At 41.9% G+C, this 25,546-nt stretch overlaps 1 protein-coding gene across 15 annotated transcripts in view; it reads left to right on the forward strand.

Annotated features, from left to right (window-relative positions):
• The window catches only part of DISC1 (DISC1 scaffold protein), a 382,434-nt gene that overhangs the window by 175,012 nt on the left and 181,876 nt on the right, over nucleotides 1–25,546 (forward strand). For all 15 annotated transcript variants that reach the window (XR_012158151.1, XR_012158148.1, XR_012158149.1 and 12 more), the window contains one exon: nucleotides 11,707–11,809. Coding sequence is in view for 10 of the 15 variants with exons in the window: in XM_073338073.1 (XP_073194174.1) it covers nucleotides 11,707–11,809 (103 nt within the window). In the remaining 5 variants the exon portion in view is untranslated. The remainder of the gene's footprint in view (nucleotides 1–11,706; nucleotides 11,810–25,546) is intronic.

Consider the following 25,546-nt stretch of genomic DNA (forward strand, 5'->3'; position numbering starts at 1 on the left):
TACGCTGGCACTTTGTCGACAGACATTTTGCACCAAAAGCCTTCTGTCTCATCAGGGTGGTTTTATTTCATCGCCAAAACAGGGCATTTTTGCCGCCAAAAGTCGCATTGCAGTGTGCATGCATCCACTGTTTTGTCGACAAAACTGTGTAGTGTAGACAAGGCCTCACCAGCAGAAGTTGGTCCAATAAAAGCTATTACCTCACCCTACTTGTCTCTCTATTAAAATTGTCATAACTCCAGGTTAACTGAATTTTTGCCCTCTCTATGATCTGCTAACAGCTACTACTTTAGGTCTCAAGCCTTTAGCTATCACCTCTCTGTGGGCGGGGACCTGCATCCTTCTCCCTTCAGATCAGCAGTTTGTTTGCGGCCTCCTAGCAATTCACCAGGGACCAGCACCTGCCGTTTGCTCTCTCTCAGGGGCAATGTCAGGGTTGCTAGTGACCAGCCAGCTTTTACAGAGCACAATACATTTATTTTAGGACAGTAACATTTAATATAAAATAAAACAATAAAGAGTGTACATGCATACTAAGTTTACTATCTTCTACAATGACAGGTTTCAGAGTAACAGCCATGTTAGTCTGTATTCGCAAAAAGAAAAGGAGTACTTGTGGCATCTTAGAGACTAACCAATTTATTTGAGCATTAGCTTTCGTGAGCTACAGCTCACTTCATCGGATGCATACTGTGGAAAATACAGTATGCATCCGATGAAGTGAGCTGTAGCTCACGAAAGCTTATGCTCAGATAAATTGGTTAGTCTCTAAGGTGCCACAAGTACTCCTTTTCTTTTTATCTTCTACAATGAGACCCTGGTAGGTTCTAGTCCTTCAAACCCTTCCGGCAGGATTTTGCCCTCTTGGTTACAAACTCATGACATTTTTTAAATCAAAATGAGGGTCCTCTCAGCTATTTCTTGTCTCCTGGGTATCTTGAATTCAGTCTGAACTAGTATATGCAATTAACTGCATAGGATGGTACTTCTCTGAAGTTGTTTACCTGTCTCAGGATCTGCAATAATCACATCCCATTGATTTTAGTTCCTGGGTGAAGCTCAGTAACCTTCCCCCATGGAGTTAGAATACTGTCCAAAGTTCACAAAGATACATATAACATTTACAGATACAAAAGTGTATTATTAATCCCAGCGGCTAGCATCTGGCACATCTGAATCTAATAACTTTTTGGAGTTTCCATGCTTCCTAGGTCACTCATCTGTCACAAGAATTACTTAGTTTAACATACGGTAGTGAATTCTACAGATTATATATGTTTCTTAAAATAGTAAATTTTAAATAGATAAAATATTTAAAAAAATTTCATTGCATTCCCTCATTATTGTTTGTTTATTTAGAGGATAAATAGGAAGCACAATATTGCCCTTCTCCAACTCGTTATTTCTTTTTTATATACTTTTATCATATCTCCTCCTAGTCGTCTCTCTAAGTAAATCTCTCGCTGATGATCGCTGTCTTCCAGCCTCCTGTGCCTCTAATATTTACATTGGCTTTTTCTACCTTTTCTGTTTCTACTACATCATTTTTGAGTTGAGGTGGCAAAAGCCACACACTACATGTTAATAAAGTGAACACTCCTCCACCCATTCCCTTCCCTTGAAAAGTAATACAGGACTTGAGACAATAACAAGCAGTGATGCTGAAGTGCATTATTGTACTTGGATGTATGGTGTTGACAGAGTGCCGCCCTTTGCTTCAGACACTGAACAGAGTTTCCATCTCCCTGTTTTTCTAAGCAATTGTTACAGTGAATGCTGAAGACTGCATCCCACTTTTGAAAGAATGTGTTAATTTTAGTGTTCTAGCCCACATTCCCCACCGCATTCCTGCCACTGTAGATTAATATATCACACATGGAAAAGATGTAAAAGGATGTTACTATGCAAATGTTGTTGTCAGTATTTTCTTTCTTAGGGCTTGATCCTAAGACTCCTTTCTTGCCTGGGCCCCAGTTGTTGCACTGGGACTGCTTGGCTGAGTAAGGATTACTGAATAAGGATTTGCACGTTTAGGCCCTAAATTTAGGTATTTTCTAGTTGCTCTAAAGCTCCTTGGAAACCTATACATGAAAAACACAAAGAATATTTTTTTTAAAACCCCATCAATGATGTATTGTAATATAAACCCAAAAGCTGCATTAAATATGAAGTCACACATGGTCTGGTTCCATATCTTTTACACAGTCCAAACTCCCTTTGACTTGTGAGACTTGTCTATGTGAGGAATATGGGATTGGGCTCCTAATATCCAGTGGTATAAGGATAGTACTATTTGGCTTTTTTCCATCTTCAGAACACTTTACAAACATTAACCTCTGTAGGTAAACCTCTTAACAGCCTATGAGATAGGTAAATAAATATTTTGTACCCGTTATACAGATGAGGAAATTGGCAGAAGTGGTAAGAGCAAAATTCTAAATCCTTACTTCCGTTGACTTCAGTGGGAGTTCTTGAGTAAAGACTACAGGATATGGCTGTAAGTAACTGCCCTAAGGTCATGGACAGACTTATTATTAAAGTTAGGAATAGAATTTAGGAGATTCCTAGCTCCTAGTCCTTGACTTACATCACTAGGTATGACTGATGTATACTGTGTTGGTCAATGAGAGCAATGGAAGGTTGGGAAATAGAGTTGGGATCAGATGAGCTGTTTGAATCAGGCAAATCAGAGAAAGAGGAGAAGGTTGCTGGATTTTTGAATCTTCAGGATTTTTATTACGTATGGAAAAGGCTTTCTTTTGTAGCTGGACAAGTTATCGTAATGAATAATGGTAGCCACTATGGAGATAGCAAAAGGAATGCTGAGTTTATTTAGAATATAACTAGTGTAAAATAGCAGTAATATGATTAGCTAAAGAAATTTAAGTTAGTCGTTTGTTCCCCTATCTCTTTCATTTAGTTTTGTTGAAAGATATCATTTGACATCCCTGATGATTAAAGTCCAGAATTTATCCACAGAACAGATATGGCACAGGTACTTGCAGAGCCTAATCCGCAAGCTTCTATCCTGGTCTAGAGGGACCATCTCTAGATGTAGGTTAAGCCTCCATTCAGCCCATGGCTTCTCTACTTAGGCTGTTAATAAGGCTGCCAATAAGCACCAGTTCTGACAGTGTAGGTTGTGATGTGGACACACTGTTTTTCACATAATTACCAAACAGCCGTCTGATGGTAATGACTTTAAGTTCATACTAGCATTGGACATATTCACACTTCCTAGAGAGGAAAGATTCCTTGTGTAATTACCAATCCCCTGAGCCATCCTGTGCCCATAGAGAGAGAGCACACTTTGACAGAAATCATTAAAAAAATTGATTTATTTTGGAGAGTTGAGAAAGAAAATGGCTCCCAGTTTCTTCTGGTACATTTGTAGTAACCCTGGCCTAGCTGTGGTGCAGCAGTTCAGAATGCTGTCCTGGGGGAAGAGACAGCCAGAGAAAAGGGGGGCTCAGAATCTGCCCGAATGGGCAGTTGGAAGGTGGTTCATAAAAATGGAGGTGATAAGATGCAGCATTGGGTAAAAATGGATTTTGCTGAGGAAGCTGGACCATGTGCAAAGCACAGAGCATATGACCGGTGAGGTGGACCATTAGGACATTGACAGAGGGAATACAGTTTGGCTGTCTGGGGAATGAGTGTGGCCTTCTGGGTGAGGAGCTGTTGTTTGCGGATGGAAAGGAGTCTTCGGATCAAGCCCTAAGAAAGGGCTGGAAAGAACTGTGGTTAGGGTTGCCAACTGTCTAATCACACAAAAACATAAGAACAGCCCTACTGGGTCAGACCAAAGGTCCATCTAGCCCAGTATCCTGTCTTCCGACAGTGACCAGTGTCAGGTGCCCCAGAGGGAATGAAAAGAACAGGTAATCATCAAGTGATCCATCCCCTGTCGCTCATTCCCAGCTTCTGGCAAACAGAAGCTAGGGACACCATTCCTGCCCGTCCTGGCGAATGGCCATTGATGGACCTATCCTCCATGAATTTATCTAGTTCTTTTTTGAACCCAGTTATGGTATTGACCTTCACAACATCCTCTGGCAAGGAGTTCCATAGGTTGACTGTGCATTGTGTGAAGAAATACTTCCTTTTCTTTATTTTAAACCTGCTGCCAATTAATTTCATTTGGTGACCCCTAGTTCTTGTGTTATGAGAAGCAGTAAACATTTCCTTATCTACTTTCTCTACATCAGTCATGATTTTATATTGATCATATCTCCCCTTAGCTGTCTCTTTTCCAAGCGGGAAAGTCCCAGTCTTATTAATCTCTCCTCATATGGAAGCCGTTCCATACCCCTAATAATTTTTGTTGCCCTTTTCTGAACCTTTTCCAATTCCAATATATCTTTTTTGAGATGGGATGATCACATCTGCACACAGTATTCAAGGTGTGGGCATACCATGGATCTATATAGAGGCAACATGATATTTTCTGTCCTATTTTCTATCCTCTTCTTAATTATTCCCAGCATTCTGTTCTCTTTTTTGACTGCCACTGAACATTGAGTGGATGGTTTCAGAGAACTATCCACAATGACTCCCAGATCTCTTTCTTGAGTGGTAACAGCTAATTTAGACCCCATCATTTTATATGTATAGATGGGATTATGCTTTCCAATGTGCATTACTTTACATTTATCAACATTAAATTTCATCTGCCATTTTGTTGCCCAGTCACCTAGTTTTGAGAAATGCTTTTATAGCTTTTCACACTCTGCCTGGGTCTTAACTATCTTTAGTTATTTTGTATCATCTGCAAATTTTGCCACCTCACTGTTTACCCCTTTTTCCAGATCATTTATGAATATGTTGAATAGGACTGGTCCCAGAATAGACCCCTGAGGGACACCACTATTTACCTCTCTCCATTCTGAAAATTGGCCATTTATACCTTACCCTTTGTTTCCTGTCTTTTAACCAGTTACCAATCTATGAGAGCACCTTCCCTTTTATCTCGTGGTAGCTTACTTTGCTTAAGAGCCTTTGGTGAGGGACCTTGTCAAAGGCTTTCTGAAAATCTAAGTACACTATATCCACTGGATCCCCTTGTTCCACATGCTTGTTGACCCCCTCAAAGAATTCTAGTAGATTGGTGAGGCACGATTTTCCCCTTACTAAAACCATGTTGACTCTTCCTAAACAAATTATGTTCATCTATATGGCGGACAATATTGTTCTTTATTACAGTTTCAACCAGTTTGCCCTGTACTGAAGTCAGGCTTACAGGCCTATAATTGCCGGGATCACCTCTGGAGCCCTTTTTAAAAATTGGCGTCACATTAGCTATCCTCCAGCCATCTGGTACAGAAGCTGATTTAAATGATAGGTTACAGACTACAGTTAGTAGTTCTGTAATTTCACTTTTGAGTTCCTTCAGAACTCTTGGGTGAATACCATCTGGTCCTGGTGACTTATTGCTGTTTAATTTATCAGTTTGTTCCAAAACCTCCTCTAATGATACCTCAACCTGGGACAGTTCCTCAGCTCTGTCACCTAAAAGGAATGGCCCAGGTTTGGGAATCTCCCTCGCATCCTCAGCCATAAAGAGCAATGCAAATAATTCATTTAGTTTCTCCGCAATGGCCTTATTGTCCTGGAGTGCTCCTTTAGCACCTCGATCGTCCAGTGGCCTCACTGGTTGTTTAGCAGGGTTCCTGCTTCTGATGTACTTTAAAAAATGTGCTATTACTTTTTGAGTCTTTGGCTAATTGTTCCTCAAATTCTTTTTTGGCCTTCCTAATTGTATTTTTACGTTTCATTTGCCAGTGTTTATGCTCCTTTCTATTTTTGTCACTGGGATTTAATGTCCACTTTTTAAAGGATGCCTTTTTGCCTCTCATTGCTTCTTTTACTTTGTTGTTTAGCTACGGTAGCTCTTTTTTGGTTCTCTTACTATGTTTTTTAATTTGGGGTATACATTTAAGTTGAGCTCATTTGTGTGTAGTTCCCCTTTCTGAAATTAAATGCTACAGTGTCGGGTTGCTGTGGTGTTTTTCCTGCCACAGGGATATTAAATCTAATTATATTATGGTCACTATTACCAAGCAGTCCAACTATATTCATCTCCTGGACCAGATCCCGTGCTCCACTTAGGACAAAATCAAGAATTGCCTGTCCTCTGGTGGGTTCCAGGACCAGCTGCTCCAAAAAGCAGTCATTTAAGGTGTCAAGAAACTTTATCTCTGCATCCTGTCTTGAGGTGACATGTACCCAGTCAATATGGGGATAATTGAAATCTCCCCATTATTATTATTGAGTTTTTTATTTTAATAGCCTCTCTAATCTCTCTGAGCATTTCACAATCACTATCCCCATCCTCGTCAGATGGTCGGTAATATATCCCTACCGCTATATTCTTATTATTAGAGCATGTAATTTCTATCCACAGAGATTCTGTGGTACAGTTTGATTCATTTACGATTTTTACTTCATTTGATTCTACGCTTTGTTTCACATATAATGAAAGCACCCCCACCAGCATGACCTGTTCTGTCCTTCCGATATATTTTGTACCCTGGTGTTACTGCAGTGGTTCCCAAACTGGGGTTTGCAAACCCCTGAGGGTTCGCAGAACGGTACAGGGGGTTCACCGGAAAAATGTCACTAATGGTGGCCAGAGAACCCCGGGCACTGGAGGCAGCAGATGGGAACTGGTTGCAGGGCAGACAGCCTGAGCCCAAGGGAGAGCGGGGCCTGGCAGTTGTGGCTGGCAGCCCGAGTCCCGGCGGTCAGCGGGATGTGCAGCCGGAGCTCAGTTGGCTGGGGCGGTCAATGGGGTCTAGCAGCAGGAGCCCCATGGAGTGCAGAGTGCGGAGGAAATTTAAACTTAAATCTGTGGAAATATTCATTTTTAGGAGGGGGTTCACAAGATTTTACAATTTAGTGAAAGGGGTTTGCGGGCTGTTAAAGTTTGGGAACCACTGTATTACTGTGTCCCATTGATTTACCATTATTCCACCAAGTTTCTGTGATGCCCATTATGTCAATATCCTCATTTAATACGAGGCACTCTAGTTCTCCCATTTTATTATTTAGAATAGCATTGGTATATAAGCATTCTAAAAACTTGTCTCCTTGTAGCTGTCTGCCATTACACGATGTAATTGAATGGGACTCTTTTTTATTTGATTGTTTCTGATCAGGCCCTGCCTGTATTTTATTGTTTTCCAGCCTCTCGTCCTCACTAGGACATAGAGATTCTCTATTAATAGATCCTCCCCTAAGGGATGTCCAAACCACATGCTCCTCCTCACCCAAACACCCTTTCAGCGGACCCTTCCCTGCCCCTTCCCCAAGGCCCTGCCCACTCCACCCCTCTCCCTCCGACACTCACTCTCCCTCACCCTCACTCACTTTCACAGGGCTGGGGCAGGGGGTTGGGGTGCAGGAGGGATTATGGGATGGGGCCGAGGGGTTCGGAGAGTGGGAGGGGGGGCTCTGGACTGAGCCTGGGGCAGGGGCTTGGGGTGCAGAAGGGGATGCAGGGTCAGAGCTATGGGAGGGAGTTTGGGTGCAGGAGAGGGCTCAGGGCTGGGGCAGGGGGTTGGGGTGTGGGAAATAGTTCGGGGTGTGGGCTCCGGCCGGGTGGTGCTTACCTCGGGCGGCTCCTGGAAGCAACCGGCGTTTCTGGCTCCTAGGCTTAGGGGTGGCCAGGCAGCTCTGCACGTTGCCCGTGCCTGCAGGCCCCCCTCCGGTTCCCGGGCCAATGTGAGCTGCTGAGTCGGCGCTTGGGGAAGGGGCAGTGCGCAGAGCTGCCTGGCTGCCCTTACACCTAGTAGCCAGAGGGACATGCCGAATGCTTCCGGGAGCCGTGCAGAGCCATGGCAGGTAGGGAGCCTGCCTTATCCCCACTGTGCTGCCAACCAGACTTTTAGCGGCCTATTAAAATCTACCAGTTTGGTTTCAGTAGCCACCAGATTGGTTTCAGTAGTTAGGAGATCAATTTAGATTCTGGGAGGGTTGGCAACCCTAGGTGTGGTCATCACAGAGTTGAAGCAAAGGAGCATCATAAGTCGGAGAATGGTGAAGGTGGGACAACTGGGGTGAAGCAGGACTTTGCAGCCAGGGAGAGGAGGAGTTGATTACCTCTTGGAGTGACACAGCGTGGTGTTGAAAAATGTCTTTTATTGTGGTGGTAACTTAGGTTTTATTATTTTCCTAAGCGAGTACTGGATTTTAATATAATAGAAATAATAGAGTAATAATATAATATAAAATATTGTTCCTGACAAATTTCTGTTTTTTTCCTTAACCTTAAATTTTAAACTTTATTATCTCCATTGTGTTGGTTTGCCTCTGCCTCTCCTCACAGTAGGCAAAGCTGAGCTGAGGCCTGGGTCACTGAACATGTTCCCACCTGTTTTAGTTCCTCAGCATCACAAGAAAATTATTGGATAAATTAGATGGAATACAGACAAGAAAATAAAGTGGACTATCTGGAGATTGGGAGAAATTAAATTATGTACAGCAGTGACTAGAAATATATGCATTACAATTTAATAGGAAGATTTAGAAAGGGCTTCTATATTAATAGAGACAGCTTGAAGGATAGTTTTATTGGCTAAAATAATAGCTGGCCCAATTATGATTAACAGATGCTTTTAGCTGAAATAAAGGGATATATGTGATAAATAAATGCAATGAGTTCTAAGCATTATAGTTAATTTTATATAGTTAAAATAAGCCTCCTTGATGCATCCGGTGATAGTCTTACAATAGCTGGGTGCGATGTATAATTCATTTACCAAGAGATAATCTATGTGAGTGTATGTAACAGACAGCAGTGGTATTTTTGTCTGTTTATATGTACATTGTATTGCATCACTGAGGAAGGCAGTGCATCAAGGAGGCTGGGAAAAGCAAGCAAGCCTTCACCTAAAATTTCAGTTCAAATCCAGTTTCCTCAAAGATGGCCAGTGCCTGTTTGCCTAATGTTGTACACTAGGTTCCATCCACTGCTATTGTTTCCCAAGTGACAGTATGAGTGCGGAGGCAGCCCCTTCTAGTGGTTAGAGTCTATAACGTTGGCCCTGCCTAGCGGTAAAAGTCTGTGGTGGCAGCCCTGCCAAGCAGCAGTGGGTAGGGGTAACCAGGCCCTCCAAGTCCACTGGCATCTGACCCAGGTGTTGTCTTGGGTGCTGTAAGGAAGACACCCGCTATCTGTGGTCTAGCTAACACCCTTCCCCAGGGTCTCTTCCTATCGCTTTTTCCCTCATTGGGGCACATTGTGGCTTGTGGTTGTCCCTTGCAATGCAGTCAAGGGCCTCTGAAGGCTGGAAAGTCCCAGCTTCATGCAGCAGTGCTCCTCCTACAGATACTCTCCTGGCGTAACCCCTCCATAACAGTGAGTGCAGGTCTGTCTCTCTCCACATGCCACCCTGCTGTACTGAAGAGATTCCCTGGCTGGCCCCAGAGTTGTTCTGCACTCCTGTCTTTCCAGTGTGATATTTAGCTACCCCATTATAGTCATGTTAGGTAATTGCTTGATGATTGTCTTTAAAGCCAAGGGTGTTGACTGCCACACTGATATGAACCTTTACAATAATAATTTTTTTTTTTGCTTTGTTATTTTTTCCATTGGAACTCTAAAATCTGATAAGTAGAGCTTGGGAAAATGTAAGAGCAGTAAATTACTTATGATCTGCAAAATTTTTCAGAAGTGGTAAAGTACATTAACTGTAAAGTATTGTTTGCTTTCATATCCCTTTTCTCCTCTCTCTATCCCCCATACTACCTACTGTCCTGTGCTTTGGCTTTTCACAGTCTTTCTGGCAGATCCAGTTATATTTTTGAACCTGGAAGTTGTGACCCAGGGTCTTGGTGCCAAATGGCAAAAGGCACAGGAGCTGCATATGGTTTTATAGGAATATTCTGGGTTGGATATATGCATAATAGTTCACCGAAGGGTAACATGTGAGGTCTCTGCTGAGAGCCAGTGGCTCACCGGTCATCATAATCTTTGCAAAATGTACTTTTAATATGTAAGGAATTATGAATCTATACTAAAAATTGTGATCTTAAGATCTTGGAGTTTAGGCAGGTCACCAAGAGGTGATGTACCTCGGAAATGTTCCTTTCAGGCAGGAGATAACTGATATCTATTTTCCTGTCTGGTCATTTGGGTATTATCTACTGTCATACAGCATGGACAGAAGGCAGCAGGAGAGTGATATAGGAGGAATATGTAAGTCCCAGGATGAGGAGAAGCCTTATTCCCTGTAGAGGGAAGAAAGGTTTCTATAGATTAATTAAAAGCACCTGAAGCCAGTTAGAGCACCTGAAGCCAGTCATCTGTTAAAAACTCCCTGCTTCAATCAGCCAGAAGAAGGAGTTGGAGCAGAGTGGTTTGGAGTTGGAGCAAAGAGCAGTTTGAAGGAGTTGAAGTAGAGGAGAGTTTGGAGAAGTGCCATGGCTGGCTAAAAGACCAAGACCCTAGGTAAAGAGATACCCGGCTTGTGCAGAGAGAGGGCAGGAAGCCCCACAAGCTGAAGAGCAGGAGGGGAAGTAGCTGAGGGGAAGGAAGCATTAGTTCAAGTGGTTTGCCACTATCCCTAGGGCCCCTGGGCTGGGACCTGGAGTAGACGGTGGGCCCGGGTCCCTCCCTCTCCACTACCCTTCTCTGGGTTACTAGTGGGACAGTAGATACCCTAGTTCAGGGGCAGGAAACTGCACCCTGAACCCCACCCCCCAAGAAGAGGAAGCGTGGGACCCATCATAATCGTGCCAGCAATTTGCCACAGTACTGTATGTCTATATGCATACTGAACCCCTCCGGGCTAAATAAGAGATTGCAAAATCTACAAGATGAAATGAACAGCAGGAGGTGTCCTTTTTATGAAAAAAGGCAAAGGACTGTTCTGGTATATCCAGTGGGGGCAAAGAAACACACTGAATCCTTCATGTAGGAGGCAAGCTGACAGCATGTCAGCCTCATGAAAGGAGGGTCACAGCCAAGGCTGGGTATAAAACACTGAAAGGAGTTTGCGTGAACCAAACTCTACAAGACATGAGTGTTAATTAAGTCTGGGATCTAGAACGTGTGTTATGATTTTATTTTATATGTTGCCATTTGTTTCAAATATTTCTCCTGGCTATCGCTTGAATCTCAGTGCTTTGTTAAATAAACTTATAAGATTTCACTATAAACATATCTAAGTGCTGTGTGTTAAGTGGAGAGGTGATCTGAGGTGGAACTCCACTGCCCACCCATAGTAGTATAGTAGAATTTGATGTTTCCAGTGAAGAAGGGGTATAGGAAGTTATTTCTGAGAAACAAATTACCTGTACACTTTGTGTTACTGACTCTTAAAATCCCAAACCTCTGTTTACCTGAATTCCACTGGTTACCAGATACCATTATTGAAAATGGGCCATTGGGGCAAAGTTCATAATCTTGGCCTTCTACTTAAACACAGTCACAATATCTACTTCTGAAACATTGTCTGTGTTAGTTCTCTCATGTGGATAGCTAATAATACAATACTGTTTTCTCGTTTTTATATTGGAATGTGTGGCAAAGCCAATGAATTCTGATACACGGCTTTACAGAGGTACTTTTTATTAAATTTTTTTTACCTTATGGTAGAATGTTATGTCATGTCTGGAAATCAAGAACATTTGAAGCCCTATTTAAATTGCCTTTATATTTTTTCATGAATGAATTATATATCGTGACTGTCTGCCTTAATTTAGGTTTGTGCAAGTCAGAAACTATGCAGTACTTTGAGGAGAAAAGTGAGTGATATTGAGACCCAACTACCAGCTTTACTTGAAGCCAAAATGCTTGCTGTATCAGGTAAGGTTTACGTGATAAGAGATATGATGGTAATGACTTTAAGTTCATACTAGCATTGTGCATATTCACACTGATTTCCTAGAGAGTAAAGATTCCTTGTGTAATTACCACAATGTCTTAGAAAATGTTTTGTGAGGGGGATATGTAATAATCCTACTGAGAATGTGGTATCTTCAGCATAGTCCAAATGTATAAATATGTGATCGGTAGATTTCCTGACTCTTACACGTTAAAAGTACCTATCACTCTTCAGTATCAGAAGAGCCTTACAAATAACAAAAAGTATAATAATTATATGGATGGATTTTAAATGACACCATAAAACGGAATACAATAATTGGTAGCTTCTGCTGTTTAGATTATTAAACAACTAATGTTGGCAGCAAAAGAGCAATTTGGTCCGTGGATGCACTCGTGCCTATTATTTACAACCAGTAAAACACTGAAATGTGAATACAGAGCCTGATTCATAACAGGGTTACGTGCCACTTATTTGGGATTACTGCACCATTTACTAAGGAAAAAAGACAAAGCATAATTTTGTTTCTAAGTTAAAGAGCTGGCTTTTGTAGTTCAGCAAGTCTTTCCTACGCATGTAAGTAGATACCTCTCCATTAGGCACCTGCTACAGAGGACAAGCCAAAGTAGAGGAGGTATGGATTCAGGCACAAAATGTATTCAGTCTTGCACCAAATTAAAGAAAGAGGCCAGTGTGTATTTTATATATGCCAAAAGGACACACCTGACCTGTGCTGTGGCTATTTACTCTCTTAATTAGAAGCTATAGTGCTATTTACAAAAGCATACATAATTTTAGAATAAAGTATCATGAGGCATCACATGTACTGCTTTCTACAGCTGAATAATGTAAAACTTGAATGCAGACTTCAGGATCAAACAAAATCCAAATGCAAATAATTAGGGCCCTGATCCTACAAGATGCCAAGCATCCTCAATTTCCACAGTCTTCCATGAGTCTCTTAAAGACTAGAAACCCTTGTGTTTTGCTTGGGTAAGGATTGCAAGGTCAGAGCTGTAATGGATTTTCTTGTGCATACATTAAAGAAACACAGATCTGTGTATTTTTTGGAACCATGCACCAGATTCACCAGTATTCTCCAGCTGCTTTGCGCAAAGTAGCCAGACACCAGATTTACAGTTCTTGGTGTTTTGAGAGTGAAGAAGCCATAAAGAATTGGTGCATCAGATTTTGACACTTTCAGGAAATAAAATGTGTTCACCATGTGAAATCTTCTGTAGCAAAGCATTTTGTACTAGTTTTTAAAAGAGGTTGCTTAGGGTTCAGCAAGGGATGCAAGAGACAATTTAATGCCTCTGTAAACTGTCTTCTCAGTGCTATAAATATGTTGCTGTTGCATGCCTTTTTAGGAGTGACTGCTTTCACTTTGGCCCTCTGAAAAGCTCTTCTAGTCCAAGAGTATATCAAGGATTTTATAAAGTGTTCCTTCATTTTCCCCTTCCCAGATGTCTATATTTTGCTTTCATATGCTGGCAGGAATGATAACTGTTAACCTCTGACAAAACAGAAGCAAATTATTCTGAAGTTTGTTCGTCGACAGAATAATCTGTTTGGGTGCAATTTTGCAATCCTTACTGAGACAAAACTCCCATTTACTTCAGTGGAAGTTTTCCATGAGTAAGGATTATGGGCTCCAGTTCTGTAAATTCATGCGGTTCTCTTCCATTGGCTCTTTTTGTTTTTCTGCACTGGCAGTGTTTGTTTGGTATGTGTGATTCATGTGACTTGACTTGTTTGTATTTCTTTGTTACTAGTGGGGTTTTGAAGATTAAGTAATTTTTTTTGAAGGTGTAATAAAACTTCATAAAAGGACAGAAACCTGACTGCGGTTGCAAATGTCCAGACATGAGCCATCTAAGTAGGGAGGAGTTCAGGCCCCCTGAGATTTTTCTTTACGCAGTTGTGCCCTAAGGAAAAGCAAGAAGAGTAGAAGTAGAAAGTGAAAAGCTTATGACGCTGTCAGTCTGAGGAGTATCTTTATATTGCAGGTTAGGAGGAGTTTTATTTTCTGAATATGAGCCAGTTCCTGCAAAGTGCTGAGCCTGGTGTAAACCACAGATCCCACTGAATTCAGTGGGAGGTGCTGTGTTGCCTTCGCATCCTCTGAAGTCACTGGGAGAAGTTGAGGGCACTCAGCACAGCATCTTGGCAAGATTATGCCCTATGTGATGTGTTGCTACAGTTTTCTTTCGTTTTTACCATGGAGTAACAAGGATCTGTGAGCAACAGAGTGAGACAATTTTAAGTAGAGAGGAAGCAACATTATTTTAATTTTTGAATTAAGTGTGGATGTGATTTGATGACTTGGATGCTGTGGTTCTTCTGCTGATTCATAGCTAAATTTTGATATGGCTGTTGATAAAATCTGCATACTAGTTAAAGAAAAGAAAATTAAATATCCTACTCACTGTACACTCTTTAAGATATGGCGGGAAAGAGGCGGACACATCTGTAATGGTGGATATTGATCCATTGTTTCTCAGTGTACTGACCTGGATAGTTTATTTGCCACAGTTCTTTCAGATTTGTTAGCTTTGCCCTTGCATGTATGTGTGCACAAAACATGTAGCCATGCAGCCAGTGGGGTTTCCAGTGGAGTCAATTGTTTACTTTCCCCTACTCCACACACACCATTTGGTGCTGAATCACAACAATGTCCCACTGGCTAAGTATGGGTGGTTTGCTCTTTCTGGAATCCATAAATACCACTGAGTGTAGGCGAGGTGGTTATTTGGAAGAACTGCAGTGTGTTCTTTTCCTCCAAAAATGAACACCATGCTTCTTTAGAGTATTCTCAGCCTTTGCTGGCTTGGGCAGTGAGAGACCAAACAGGAGAACATAATACCCTGCTATTAAGTTGTCCAGAAAGTTTGTATTAGTTGAACTTTTTTCTCACCTGTAAATAAACCTCTCTTTTATTTCCCCTTAAGTTCTTAGTTTCTTTGTTGATGCATGCACTTGGAGGACTCATAGATAAAAGTTGCTAGAAAGAAATAATTAAGGGTTTTGTATAGGATGATGCCACACTGTTTGAAACATGTATTGCTGTAAAATATTCCTTGTGGGTCTTTTATGTGTAACTCCAAAAAGCATTCAGTTTTTGTTATATTGCAAGGAGAAATATTTTGCTTCCAGCAATAGGTACACTTTGGTAAAGTGCAGTAGTACTAGTTTAGTATTGCAGGATATGCATTATTACAGTCCTACAAGAATGTAGCATTACCAGCAAAAAGCCTATGTGCAAATATTCCCATATAAAACAATGTAGTTATAATAGGTAGAATTAGTAAGTTATATTACTGTATATGTTGGATGCTGGCTGAATAAAAATAAAGTTAATATTAACTAAGAGAATTGAAGTGAAATAAAAGGAAAATGGGGAAAAATCAGTTATTACAAATCATGACAATACAGATTTATGTTTTAGTGCTGCTAGGGGGCACCTTTCAGGGATGGTATCTTGAACCTCCAGTGCAAAGTGGGAAACTGCAGAATCCATCTCCACTGACTAGCAAAAGTCACCACCCACTTAAAAGCTCACCCGTAAGGCATCTAATGGGTACCCCCAAGAGGAATCATATCCTTAAACTGTTTCACAAAGTAAAATGTTAATTTGGAGTGATTTGTCTCAGCTCTCTGTAGAAAGCAAATGGCTCCGAGCTGCTTACAGCTGAGAAAGAAAAGACCCTTCCTGCTAAAGAAGCTGATATAGAAGTGCTTCTAAGATATATCAAAGCACTCAGAATTATAGCTGTGTAGAGAAAAGGAAAGGGAAAAGATCCTCAGTTCCAGGGCAGTGTACATGGTGGGCTGCTCTGGTGCCACAGGGTGTGGAAGCTCTGGGGTCCCTGGCTCAGGAGTAATCTCGTTGGTAAGCTGCTGTGGACCCTGGGTTCCCTGGGTAGTTCTTCAAGTGATTACATTTGTCCATTCCAATGTAGGTGTGTGCACGCCCCCAGCACAGTCACCGGAAATTTTTCCCTCGGTGGTATCTGTCAGGTTGGCTTTGGTGCCCTCTGGAACTGCGCACTCATAGCGCCGGTATAAAGGTCCCTGCTGACGCTGTGCCCCCTCCGTTCCTTTTTACCACCCGTGAAAGTCACTGGAACTACTCTGTCCTTGCTTTGCAAGTACTTTCTCAGTGGACTTTATTCTCAATTATTGAACATAGTTAGTTTGCATAGTAAAGTTGTAGTTAGATAGACTTAGACATAGTTCGTTCTCCATTTAGTGGAATTTGTTCTCCGCTCCCGGTGCCAGGCCATGTCTCTGTCACCAGGTTTCAAGCCTTGTGCCTCCTGCAAAAAGGGTATGCCTCTGAGCAGCCCCATTCTAGCTGCCTCAAGTGCCTGCGGGAAGCTCACATTTGGGAGCACTGGAAGGTCTGCAGGGACTTCAAGCCCCATACCAAAAAAGACCGGGATGCTAGGCCATTTTAATGGAGGCAATGCTAATACCTCCCTCAGAGCCAGGACATCTGGATTTAGCACTGAGCACCTCAGCATCAGTGAGGAGCATCCCTGCTGCTGTTTGGGATGTTCAGCACAGTTCACCATCGTCGGTACCCGGGAATGACATTCCTGCCACCATGCGAGAACCTCGGCACTGTTCACCATCTCCATTGCTGAGGAGAAGCGCTCCTGCCGCCGGTTGAGAACCTTGGCACCATTCACCATCTTCAGTGCCGAGGAAGAAGCAGAAGAAGTCCGAGAGGGGACATTCCCCCACTCTGAGGTCAGCGGGCCATGGAGACGTTTGAAGAGTGCGACCTGCACCCGGACACTCTGTGACTCCAGCAACACATGTGGTGTCATTGACTCCAGCCCTGGTGTGGGTGCTGTTGAGCCTGGCACCGGAGGGTCACTGTGGTACCAGGACTTTGGCGGAACCTTCCACGCTGGAGGCATTTGTCACAGTGAGATACCTACTCTCAATGTTGGTACCCATGTCTCTGGCTATATAAGAGCCAATGATGTTGGTGCTTGTAGGAAGGGAAGAGCGGACTACAGTGGTACCGAGGTCCCTGTTACCTTCTAAAGGGAAACTGGCAATGATGACCCAGCCCCAGTCTCCTCCTTCTCCTCAGCACAAATCTCCAACACTGGTGGGCATTACTCCTCTCTGGTCTCCAAACCGAGACTCGCTGGAGTTGGAGTCCTATGCCTTGTGCAGGAGCTGGCACCTGCATTCAAGGCGGCACTATCCTGCAATGGACCCGGGTCAAAGTATCTCATCAGCTGCATGGTCCTCTGGACAGTGGCAGATACTGGTACAGTGGCCTTTCTGGAGCCCCTGGGCTTTTCCTGGGATGCAAGGCCCCCAGTCCAGATATCCCTACTCAGTGGCCTCCAGGGCAAGAGCACTACTGCCACTCTGATCAGAGCCTGATCCAGGCTCTGGTACTGAGGCTGGCAGTGACTACCAGGAGCCAGCACCACGAGACCCAACTGGTATCCCTTGTTACAGACGCATCAGCAATAGGTTGGGGTTATCACTTGGGCTTCCTTAGAAGTCATGGCGTTGGTGTCCAGAAGATGTCACATCAATGTCAAGAATCTCAGAACAGTCCACTTGGCTTCCCAGGCATTCCAACCCCATGTGGAAGGCAAGAATGCCTCAGTTCTCACAGACAACACAATGGCGATGTTTTATATCAGCAGACAGGGAGGGGCTTGCTCTTCTCCCCTGTGTCAGGAGGCAATTCGATTGTGAGAATTTTGCATAGCCCACTTGATTCACCTCGAGTCTCCTAACTACCGGGAACATAGAACGAACTAGCGGATCACCTCAGCAGATCCTTCTCTGACCACCCTGAGTGGTCCTTTTGCCCAGATGTTGTAAAAGCCATTTTCCAGAGGTGGGGAAAAGCCCACATAGATCTTTTCATGACAAAGCACAACACGAAGTGTCTCCAGTTCTGCTCCCTCCTGGGCCCACAGTCCCAGATCTCTCGCAGATGGCTTCCTCCTTTATTGGACAGGACATCTCTTCGTTCCTCCTATTCCACTCATACACAAGGTCCTGCTGAGGATCAAGTGAGATCACGTGTGAGTCATCTTGACAGCCCTGGCCTGCCCCTTCCCCCTCCCACCCCCGGCATTGGTTTGCCGCTCTCCTGGATCTCTCTGTGGAGATACAAATCCTTCTGCATCTGTAACGAGACCTAATCTCCGAGGACCATGGCCATCTGCGTCACTTGAACCTCGTGTCCATCCATCTGACAGTCTGGAAGCTCCATGGCTGAACCCTGCAGAACTAGCATGCTCGGAGTAGGTCTGCAAAGTCCTCCTAGGAAGCAGAAAGCCATCCACCAGAGCTACTTACCTGGTAAAATGGAAATGGTTCTCTATCTGGGCTTCCCAGAAGGGTGTTTCACCTACACAATTCTCTCTACCATTCATTCTGGAATACTTACCACACTTAAAACAAGATCTAACCATGGCTTTTGTTAGTCCACCTGGTTGCAATCTCAGCTTTTCACCCCTATGACATTTCTAATGGTTTTCTTGAGAGGTTGTACCCCTATGTGTGACACCCAGTGCCGCCCCACAGTCCCCGGGACCTCAACCTGGTTTTATCAAAACTGACAGGCCCACCATTTGAACTGTTGGCAACTTGCTTCCTACTGTACCTGTCCTTGAAGTTGACCACCTTAGTGGCCATCACTTTGGCCAGAAGAATTTGAGATCCATACCTTCATGTCAGAGCCACCTTACACGGTATTCTTCAAGGACAAGGTCCAATTGCATCTGCATCCAGCTTTCCTTCCCAAGGTTGTTTCCCAGTTCCATAGCAATCAGGCTATCTTCCTACCAGTTTTTCTATCCAAAACCGCACTCCAACAGGGAAGAGCAGAGACTCCACTCACTACATGTTAGGCATGCTCTGGTTTTCTACATAGAAAGGACCAAGCTGTTTCGGAAAACTACCCAACCATTTGTGGCCATTGCAGACAGGATGAAAGGTCTTTCTGTCTCAGCCCAGAGAATTTCATCATGATCATGTCATGTATCCTCACATGTTACGACCTGGAAGGGGTTCCTGCCCCTCATGTTCTGACAGCTCATTCCACAAGAGCACAAGCATCTTTGGCAACTTTTTAAGTGCAAATGCCAAGACATTTGTAGAACAGAAACTTGGTCATCAGTACACACATGTACTTCCCATTATGCCAGCACTCAGCAGGCTAGAGATGATGTTGGATTTGGCAAAGTGGTACTAGAGTCGGCATGTCAACTAAACTCTGAGCTGTTCACCTGTACAACTGCTTAAGAGTTACCTACGTTGGAATGGACATGTGCAATCACTCAAAAAAGAAAAACGGTTACTAACCTTTCTGTAACTGTTGTTCTTCGAGATGTGTTGCACATGTCCATTCCAAGACCTGCCCTCTTACCCCTCTTCGGAATTGGCTGAAAAGAAAGAACTGAAGGGCAATGGGGTTGGCAGGGTCCCTTATACCAGCGCCATGAGCATGTGGCACCAGAGGACACCTGAGCAGACCCAACGGATACCACTGATGCAAAAATTTCTGGCAACCATGCTCGGGGTGTGCACACACCTACATTGGAATGGACATGTGCAACACATCTTGAAGAACAACCGTTAAGGAAAGATTAATAACTGTTTTTTCCCCTGCCTGGTTTCCACTGTAATTTTGGAGAAATAGAATAGTCTCCACAAAACATTTTTACTGCCAATGAAATTAGCATTTTCTGACAGAAAAGTGCCCTGTCAAGGAATTTTTGGCCAGCACTGTTCAGAATGGACATTCACTCTAAACTAATGGATATAGAAAAAAAATACAGCTGAGATCAGAGTTGGAGAGGATGTATATGTACTAGTGAATTTGCAGGCCAGAGTCAAGCAGTTGAGAGGAAAATATGGGGTTAAGTTTTAAAAAGTACCTAATGATTTAAGAGCCTAAGTCCCATTTTCAAAAGTGACTTAGGCTCCTAAGCCATATAGACACTTCTGAAAATTTAACCCATGTTCTCTACAGCTGGTGATCTGGAGAACTGTGAAAGAAGGAACAATGTGAGAATAAAAGAAATCTTTGAAGCTTGGAGAAAGGCAATCTTATGCTAATAGTTAAGAATACCACTGAGGACATTTTAAATCTTAGTGCAGTGGAGGAAGTAACAACAGATAGGACTCGCAGTCTTCTCTCTTCAAGCATAAAAAATTGTTTCAGGGACATAACTGTACAGTTATGTTACTGTCAACAAAAAGACCTCCTGATGGAAAATGTCAAGATTTATTGGCTAATATACTGAGGGTGTGCAGAAAAATAAAGTCAACTGAAGAACTGCAGGTGGAGGAAGGAAGGAGGGGGAAATACCTAAGATACAGATGCAGTTTCTGATTCAAAGTTATCTTGACCTACAAGAATACAACCATTATGAAAGATCTAAAAGAAGAGAAGTAAATTATTCAATCTTTCTGGATACTTGTAGAAAGAAATACTGAGTTGCCAGGGAAGGACATTGAGGATGAGCAAGAGAAAAAGAAAACAATTCCCAAAGAAATGCAAGGATCTGACTTGAGATGAATAATCAAGACACAAGGCTAAATAGGTTGACTATAATCAGAAATGACATTTAAAGCAGAAATCTTATGTACATTAATGATCCATTAAAGGGACACTACGACACACATAAAGAGATGCAGAATATTCAGTTATTTCACTAAATATATATTTAGAAACTAATTATTAGATGGTGTGTGGGAAAGCTCCCTTGAGGGTATATGCTGTGTTAATTGATTTAGTGGGCATGATGTTGAGGGACAGCTATCTCAGATTTTAAATCAGATAGAACCTCTGGTGTAGATTGGCATCCTCTCTATAAAACTGTTCAAAAAGTGCTAATAAACCCATTGGTGGATATTTTCAATACCACATTGATAGGGAAGAAGCTTACAGCATCAATAAAAGAAGCATTTCTACTAATCCTCCCTAAGTCAGTAAATGTCTAACTGTCCGGACATCCTACTAATATCTCTCAATCTCCCAAGTCCCAAATGTGGATCTTGACATGCAAAAGACCCCAAATGAGAGGGATGGTGTGGGGCAGGGCTCCATGGACCCCCTCTTCAGGTCCCACAGTCCGTTGCTTACCCTCTCTTTTCCCCCAATTGGCGACCCTTGGGGGAACTTACTGAGGGCAACCACCCACAGGCAGAGGGTTGGCTCTTCCTCTTCCCTTCTCCTTACAAGAGAGGTGGATCTGGCTGGAAAGAGGACCAGTCTCCCAGGCAGCTCCTAGATAGTCAGCTCTAAGGGCTCAGTCCCTTCTCCTTGCAAGAGAGGAGAATCTGGATGGAAAGGGGACCAGTCTCTCAGGCAGACCTTAGATATTCAGCTCTAAGAGCTCAGTCTCCTTTGCGGAGTTTACCTTCTATTCCTCTTGGGGCATATTGCTTTGCTGTCTAGTCAGGGCGACTTCAGGAGCAATGCGTCTTGTGGCTGTCTCCTTCTCAGTTGGACTACCTGTTACCAGCAGCCTCAGGGTTGGGCAACCTTCTTCCTTTTTCACTGCTCCTTCCTAGGTAAATCCCCCCCCCCCGAAACTCCTCCTCCTCCAGGCTGAACAAGCCTTGCAGGTGCATTAGTATGGAATAGGCCCACAGGAGCTTGTTAGCCTCCTCCATACCAGTGTGAGGACATGTCCCCTCACAGGCACACAACTTTATTCACAGAGGAAACTTAAAAGATAATGGAGTTTTAATATAAACAACTGCACAATCTGTTTAATGATTATTTATTTTTGATGTAAACAATTTTCAGCAGTAAAATGAGGGGAACACCAAATGTGTGGATATTAATATCTTGGGGACTAAAATGAGTGACATCCCTCAAAAAAGACACAGTTGAGAGGTATGAACTGACCTGTAAAAAAAAAAAATATCTGCCAAGGTTTAGGCTAGTGGTTTAAACAAAATATCATCCACTTATATATACAAAGAAGAGACAGGCAGCTAACAGACTGTTAGATGGCTGCTGGGGGATTATTTTATCTGACTAATCAAATAAATGATTCTGTATATTAGCATTAGAGGCTAAGAAAGCATTAATCATGTAGAGTGGAATTATTTTAGAGTAGTTTGGAACAATATGGAATTGTGGATAACTTTCTTAGCTGGACAAAACCTTTATCTGTAACCTGCTGTGAAGATGAAGAACAATGGATATAATGAGAAGTTTTCAGTCAATCTGGAAGCACCAAGTAGGGATGTTGTGTGTTACCTGTGCTTTTTACCTTGGCAACTGAATCACTCGCTGAATGAATCCACTGCAACCACATTCTTAAAGGATACCCAGCACAAAATTTCCCTATATGCTAATGATGTTACTTTGTTCTTAGCCAACCCCATAATTACCTTGAGGGAACAGTGTCAAAGTAGAAAGTTTATCAAATGAAGTCTGACATATTGGCCCAAAGGTTCAGTTTGATACTGGTACCTTGGAGTACAATTATCAAGTAATATATATTAGTTATATGAATTTAAATATAAAATATTTACAATTTGGAGAGTTGGAAAGGCAATACTATTTCATGGATATGCAGGGTAATTCAAACAAAACGAACATTTTACCTACACTCACCTTTCTATTCCAGACACATCAATTTACAGTACTGGGCAAAATGCTCCACAAAGTGCAAAAAGACATTTAATCTTTTATATGGAAGAAACAAAAACCCAGAATAAATGCAATCCCAAACATGAAAGTCTACTAGTGCTGCCAGTTCAATTTGATTTAATCTTAACCTAGACAAGCACTGGAACCATTTGAGAACAGAAGGAATATTGTTTAATATTAAACAATAATAACTTAGCCTGCATTTCAATACCCGATAAATAATAGCCATTCTGCTGGCGTGGGGTAAAATATCATACAAACTGAGTAGTTTCCCCTCTTCATTATATCTTAATCTAGAATTTAATCAGCAGAAATGTTAGGGAATCTTCAGCTTTATGAAGGGTATGTAATAAATACAATCGATCAATTATATCATGAAGACACTAATAAGTTTCCAAAAAAATTAGAAACCACTTCGGGTGTTCACATCTCCCTTCTACCACTATTTACAGCTCAGATCTTTGAAATCAATGGAGCTGCACCAGTTTACACCACCTGAGGCTCTTGCCCAGTATTTTTCATAAAACATAATAAATAGGACGTTAGTAGAGAGTTCATGGATTTAGAATCAGTAGCTCTGCTGGAACTACAGTTAAAAGTACCATCTCACAGATAGATACATAAAGTAATGGGGAGCCAAAGAAAGAAGAATGCTAGCTTCCTTGGGTTGGGATGGGGATCGGGGGAGATGTTAATAGAGATACAGCTGTTGAGAAAAAACTGTTGATGCAGTCTTTTTGGTCAGTGTCTTTTATATGTACCATTGTAAAAGAAAACTATTCTGAGATACTGTATCAAAGCTTTAAAAAGTTTAAAAATTGCTTATTCTAGCAAAGCTTTAAAAGTTTATAAAATAGGTTGTGATCAGTGCAGGAAGGGATATGGAAATATAGGAAGGTTTATTCTTATCTGGGGAGATGGCTCAGAGGCACAAGAATTGGTGCTGCAAGATTACAGATCAAATCAAATTAATGCTCAAAAATAGCAAGGAAATACAAATTCGCTAAGGTTAACATGGTAACCCTTTGTAATGAAGAATATTGCACTGATCCATATAAATAAAAAATACTGTTACAATATTATTTTAAATTCATTTTCACTATTTTGAAAATTATAGGTTAATCTGTGATGAAAGGTATAATTCTAATTTTTGCATAGTAAGAAAATAAAGGGTAGAGCGGAAGATCTGAAGTAATCCACCATTTTAGGTGATGTTTTGTCAATTTACTAGCTGTGCAGATGAGAGAGATTACCTGTATGTTATAGTCTCTTTAGGTACTGTAACTGTGTGAAAACAATTTTCTTCTTGAAAATAATAGTAATGAAATCTGACAAATGCTTAGAGACAGCGAAGGTGCGTGAGTGAGAGAGAGTCACTAATTTTCTTCACTTCCTTCATAATTAGTCTTATCATTGCAAGTGTAAATTAGACCCAGATGTAGAAACTAGGCCAAGAAGGCTTATACCTCATTTGGAAAGAATATTAAGATCCTTAGACTGAATAGAGATCTTAGGTCATCATTTAACTAATAGCACTGAATAACTGTTCTATTAGATATATAGTAGCTGGCCTGAAAATGGGAGTTGGTTGAGTGATTGATTGTGATATGATCTCCAATACTTTTAAAAAGATAAGAGCATCCCTCTTTTGTGACCTATATCTGCGTAAGGTGGTGGTACAGGTTAGTAGCATGGAATGTGTATTTAACCACTTCCCTTTTACCAAATGTACTGTGTTGACACTGTTGCCTCTCATAATAAATCTGGACATTGGAGACTGGGGAATAAAATTATTTCCAGATGGGTGCTAAAAGGCTTGCAACAGCTTGGCTTTTAGTTTAAAACACTTCATGTCTCTTAATGATGATTGAGATTAAGTAAAACAGAGCCATCAGAGTAGAAATTTGCCTATGCCTGGTGGTGAACATATGATTAACCACCACTCCACATGTTTATGCTAATGTGATGTTAACTCCTTTGTTTGCTTGAGATCATGTTGCAATCTGCTTAATTTTATGCAAATTAGATATTGTCCTTGGAATCCTACCAAGTTGACAAAATGGCTTTATGTTAGGCAAAGCTTGCTCAGTCTTTCCTTATATGATTCCTAAGTTGTGCTGCTGTTCCATCAGAAGATACGGGTGTTCCTCTTTCATCTTTTGTAACTTTCTCACGGTCAAGAAATGCTATTAAGAAAGGGGAAGAAAATTCAGCTAATGTCTCAGTGTGCCTATTGCATTTCAGTACTCCTCCTCAATATCTTGGGTAATTGGGCTCCTTGGGAATATAGGCCTCAATATATAATTGATCTATTGCATTCGGTATCCTGCCTCTTCAGTGGTGACCTATACCAGATGCTTCAGAAAAAGATGAACCTCTCTCAAGCCAAAACCCATTATTCCCCTAACCAATTGTGTAATGTTGTATACTGGGGATAAATAGATCAGGGGGATACAGAATGAAAGGATTGGTGAGTAGTAATTGGATAGGATGCTAGTGTGTAGTGGGAGGATAAAGATGGAAAGAGGAGATGGAGGCTGTGGGAAAAAAAGCAAAGAGCAAGACATTTCTGGGAATAAGATAACAGAGAAAACATGAAGGGAGAAAATATAATGTAGGGAAGATTATATATTTGTGTTCGTGCGTGCGCACACCATTCACATAAATGATCATTCCACCTTGCACTCCTATAGTGCATTCTTGGCCTGACTCTAAGGCAGAGATTCACAAATTATTTTTTTTTGTTGATGGACCCCTTTTCAAATGCAGTGTTAATCCCAGACCCCCAGACTGAGAAACTTACAAAAGTACACACATGCTTCATATAAACACATACTGTTAGTAATGCTTTAAGAAAAGGAGTTTGAGTACTTACAGATATCAGTGAGATGGGCGTGCCTGTTTCTTACTGCAGAGTCTGTCTATCCTTGGTTGACAAGCAAACTTGTAAATCATTCGCCACTTCCAGTTGGGACCTGAACTTTGTCTTCATCGATGTCATGGTAGAGAATGATGCTTCACATATATATGTTGCTGGCAAAGGTAGTAACACTTT

Source organism: Lepidochelys kempii, chromosome 3 (genome assembly GCF_965140265.1).
Source record: "Lepidochelys kempii isolate rLepKem1 chromosome 3, rLepKem1.hap2, whole genome shotgun sequence".
Classification (NCBI taxonomy): domain Eukaryota; kingdom Metazoa; phylum Chordata; order Testudines; family Cheloniidae; genus Lepidochelys; species Lepidochelys kempii.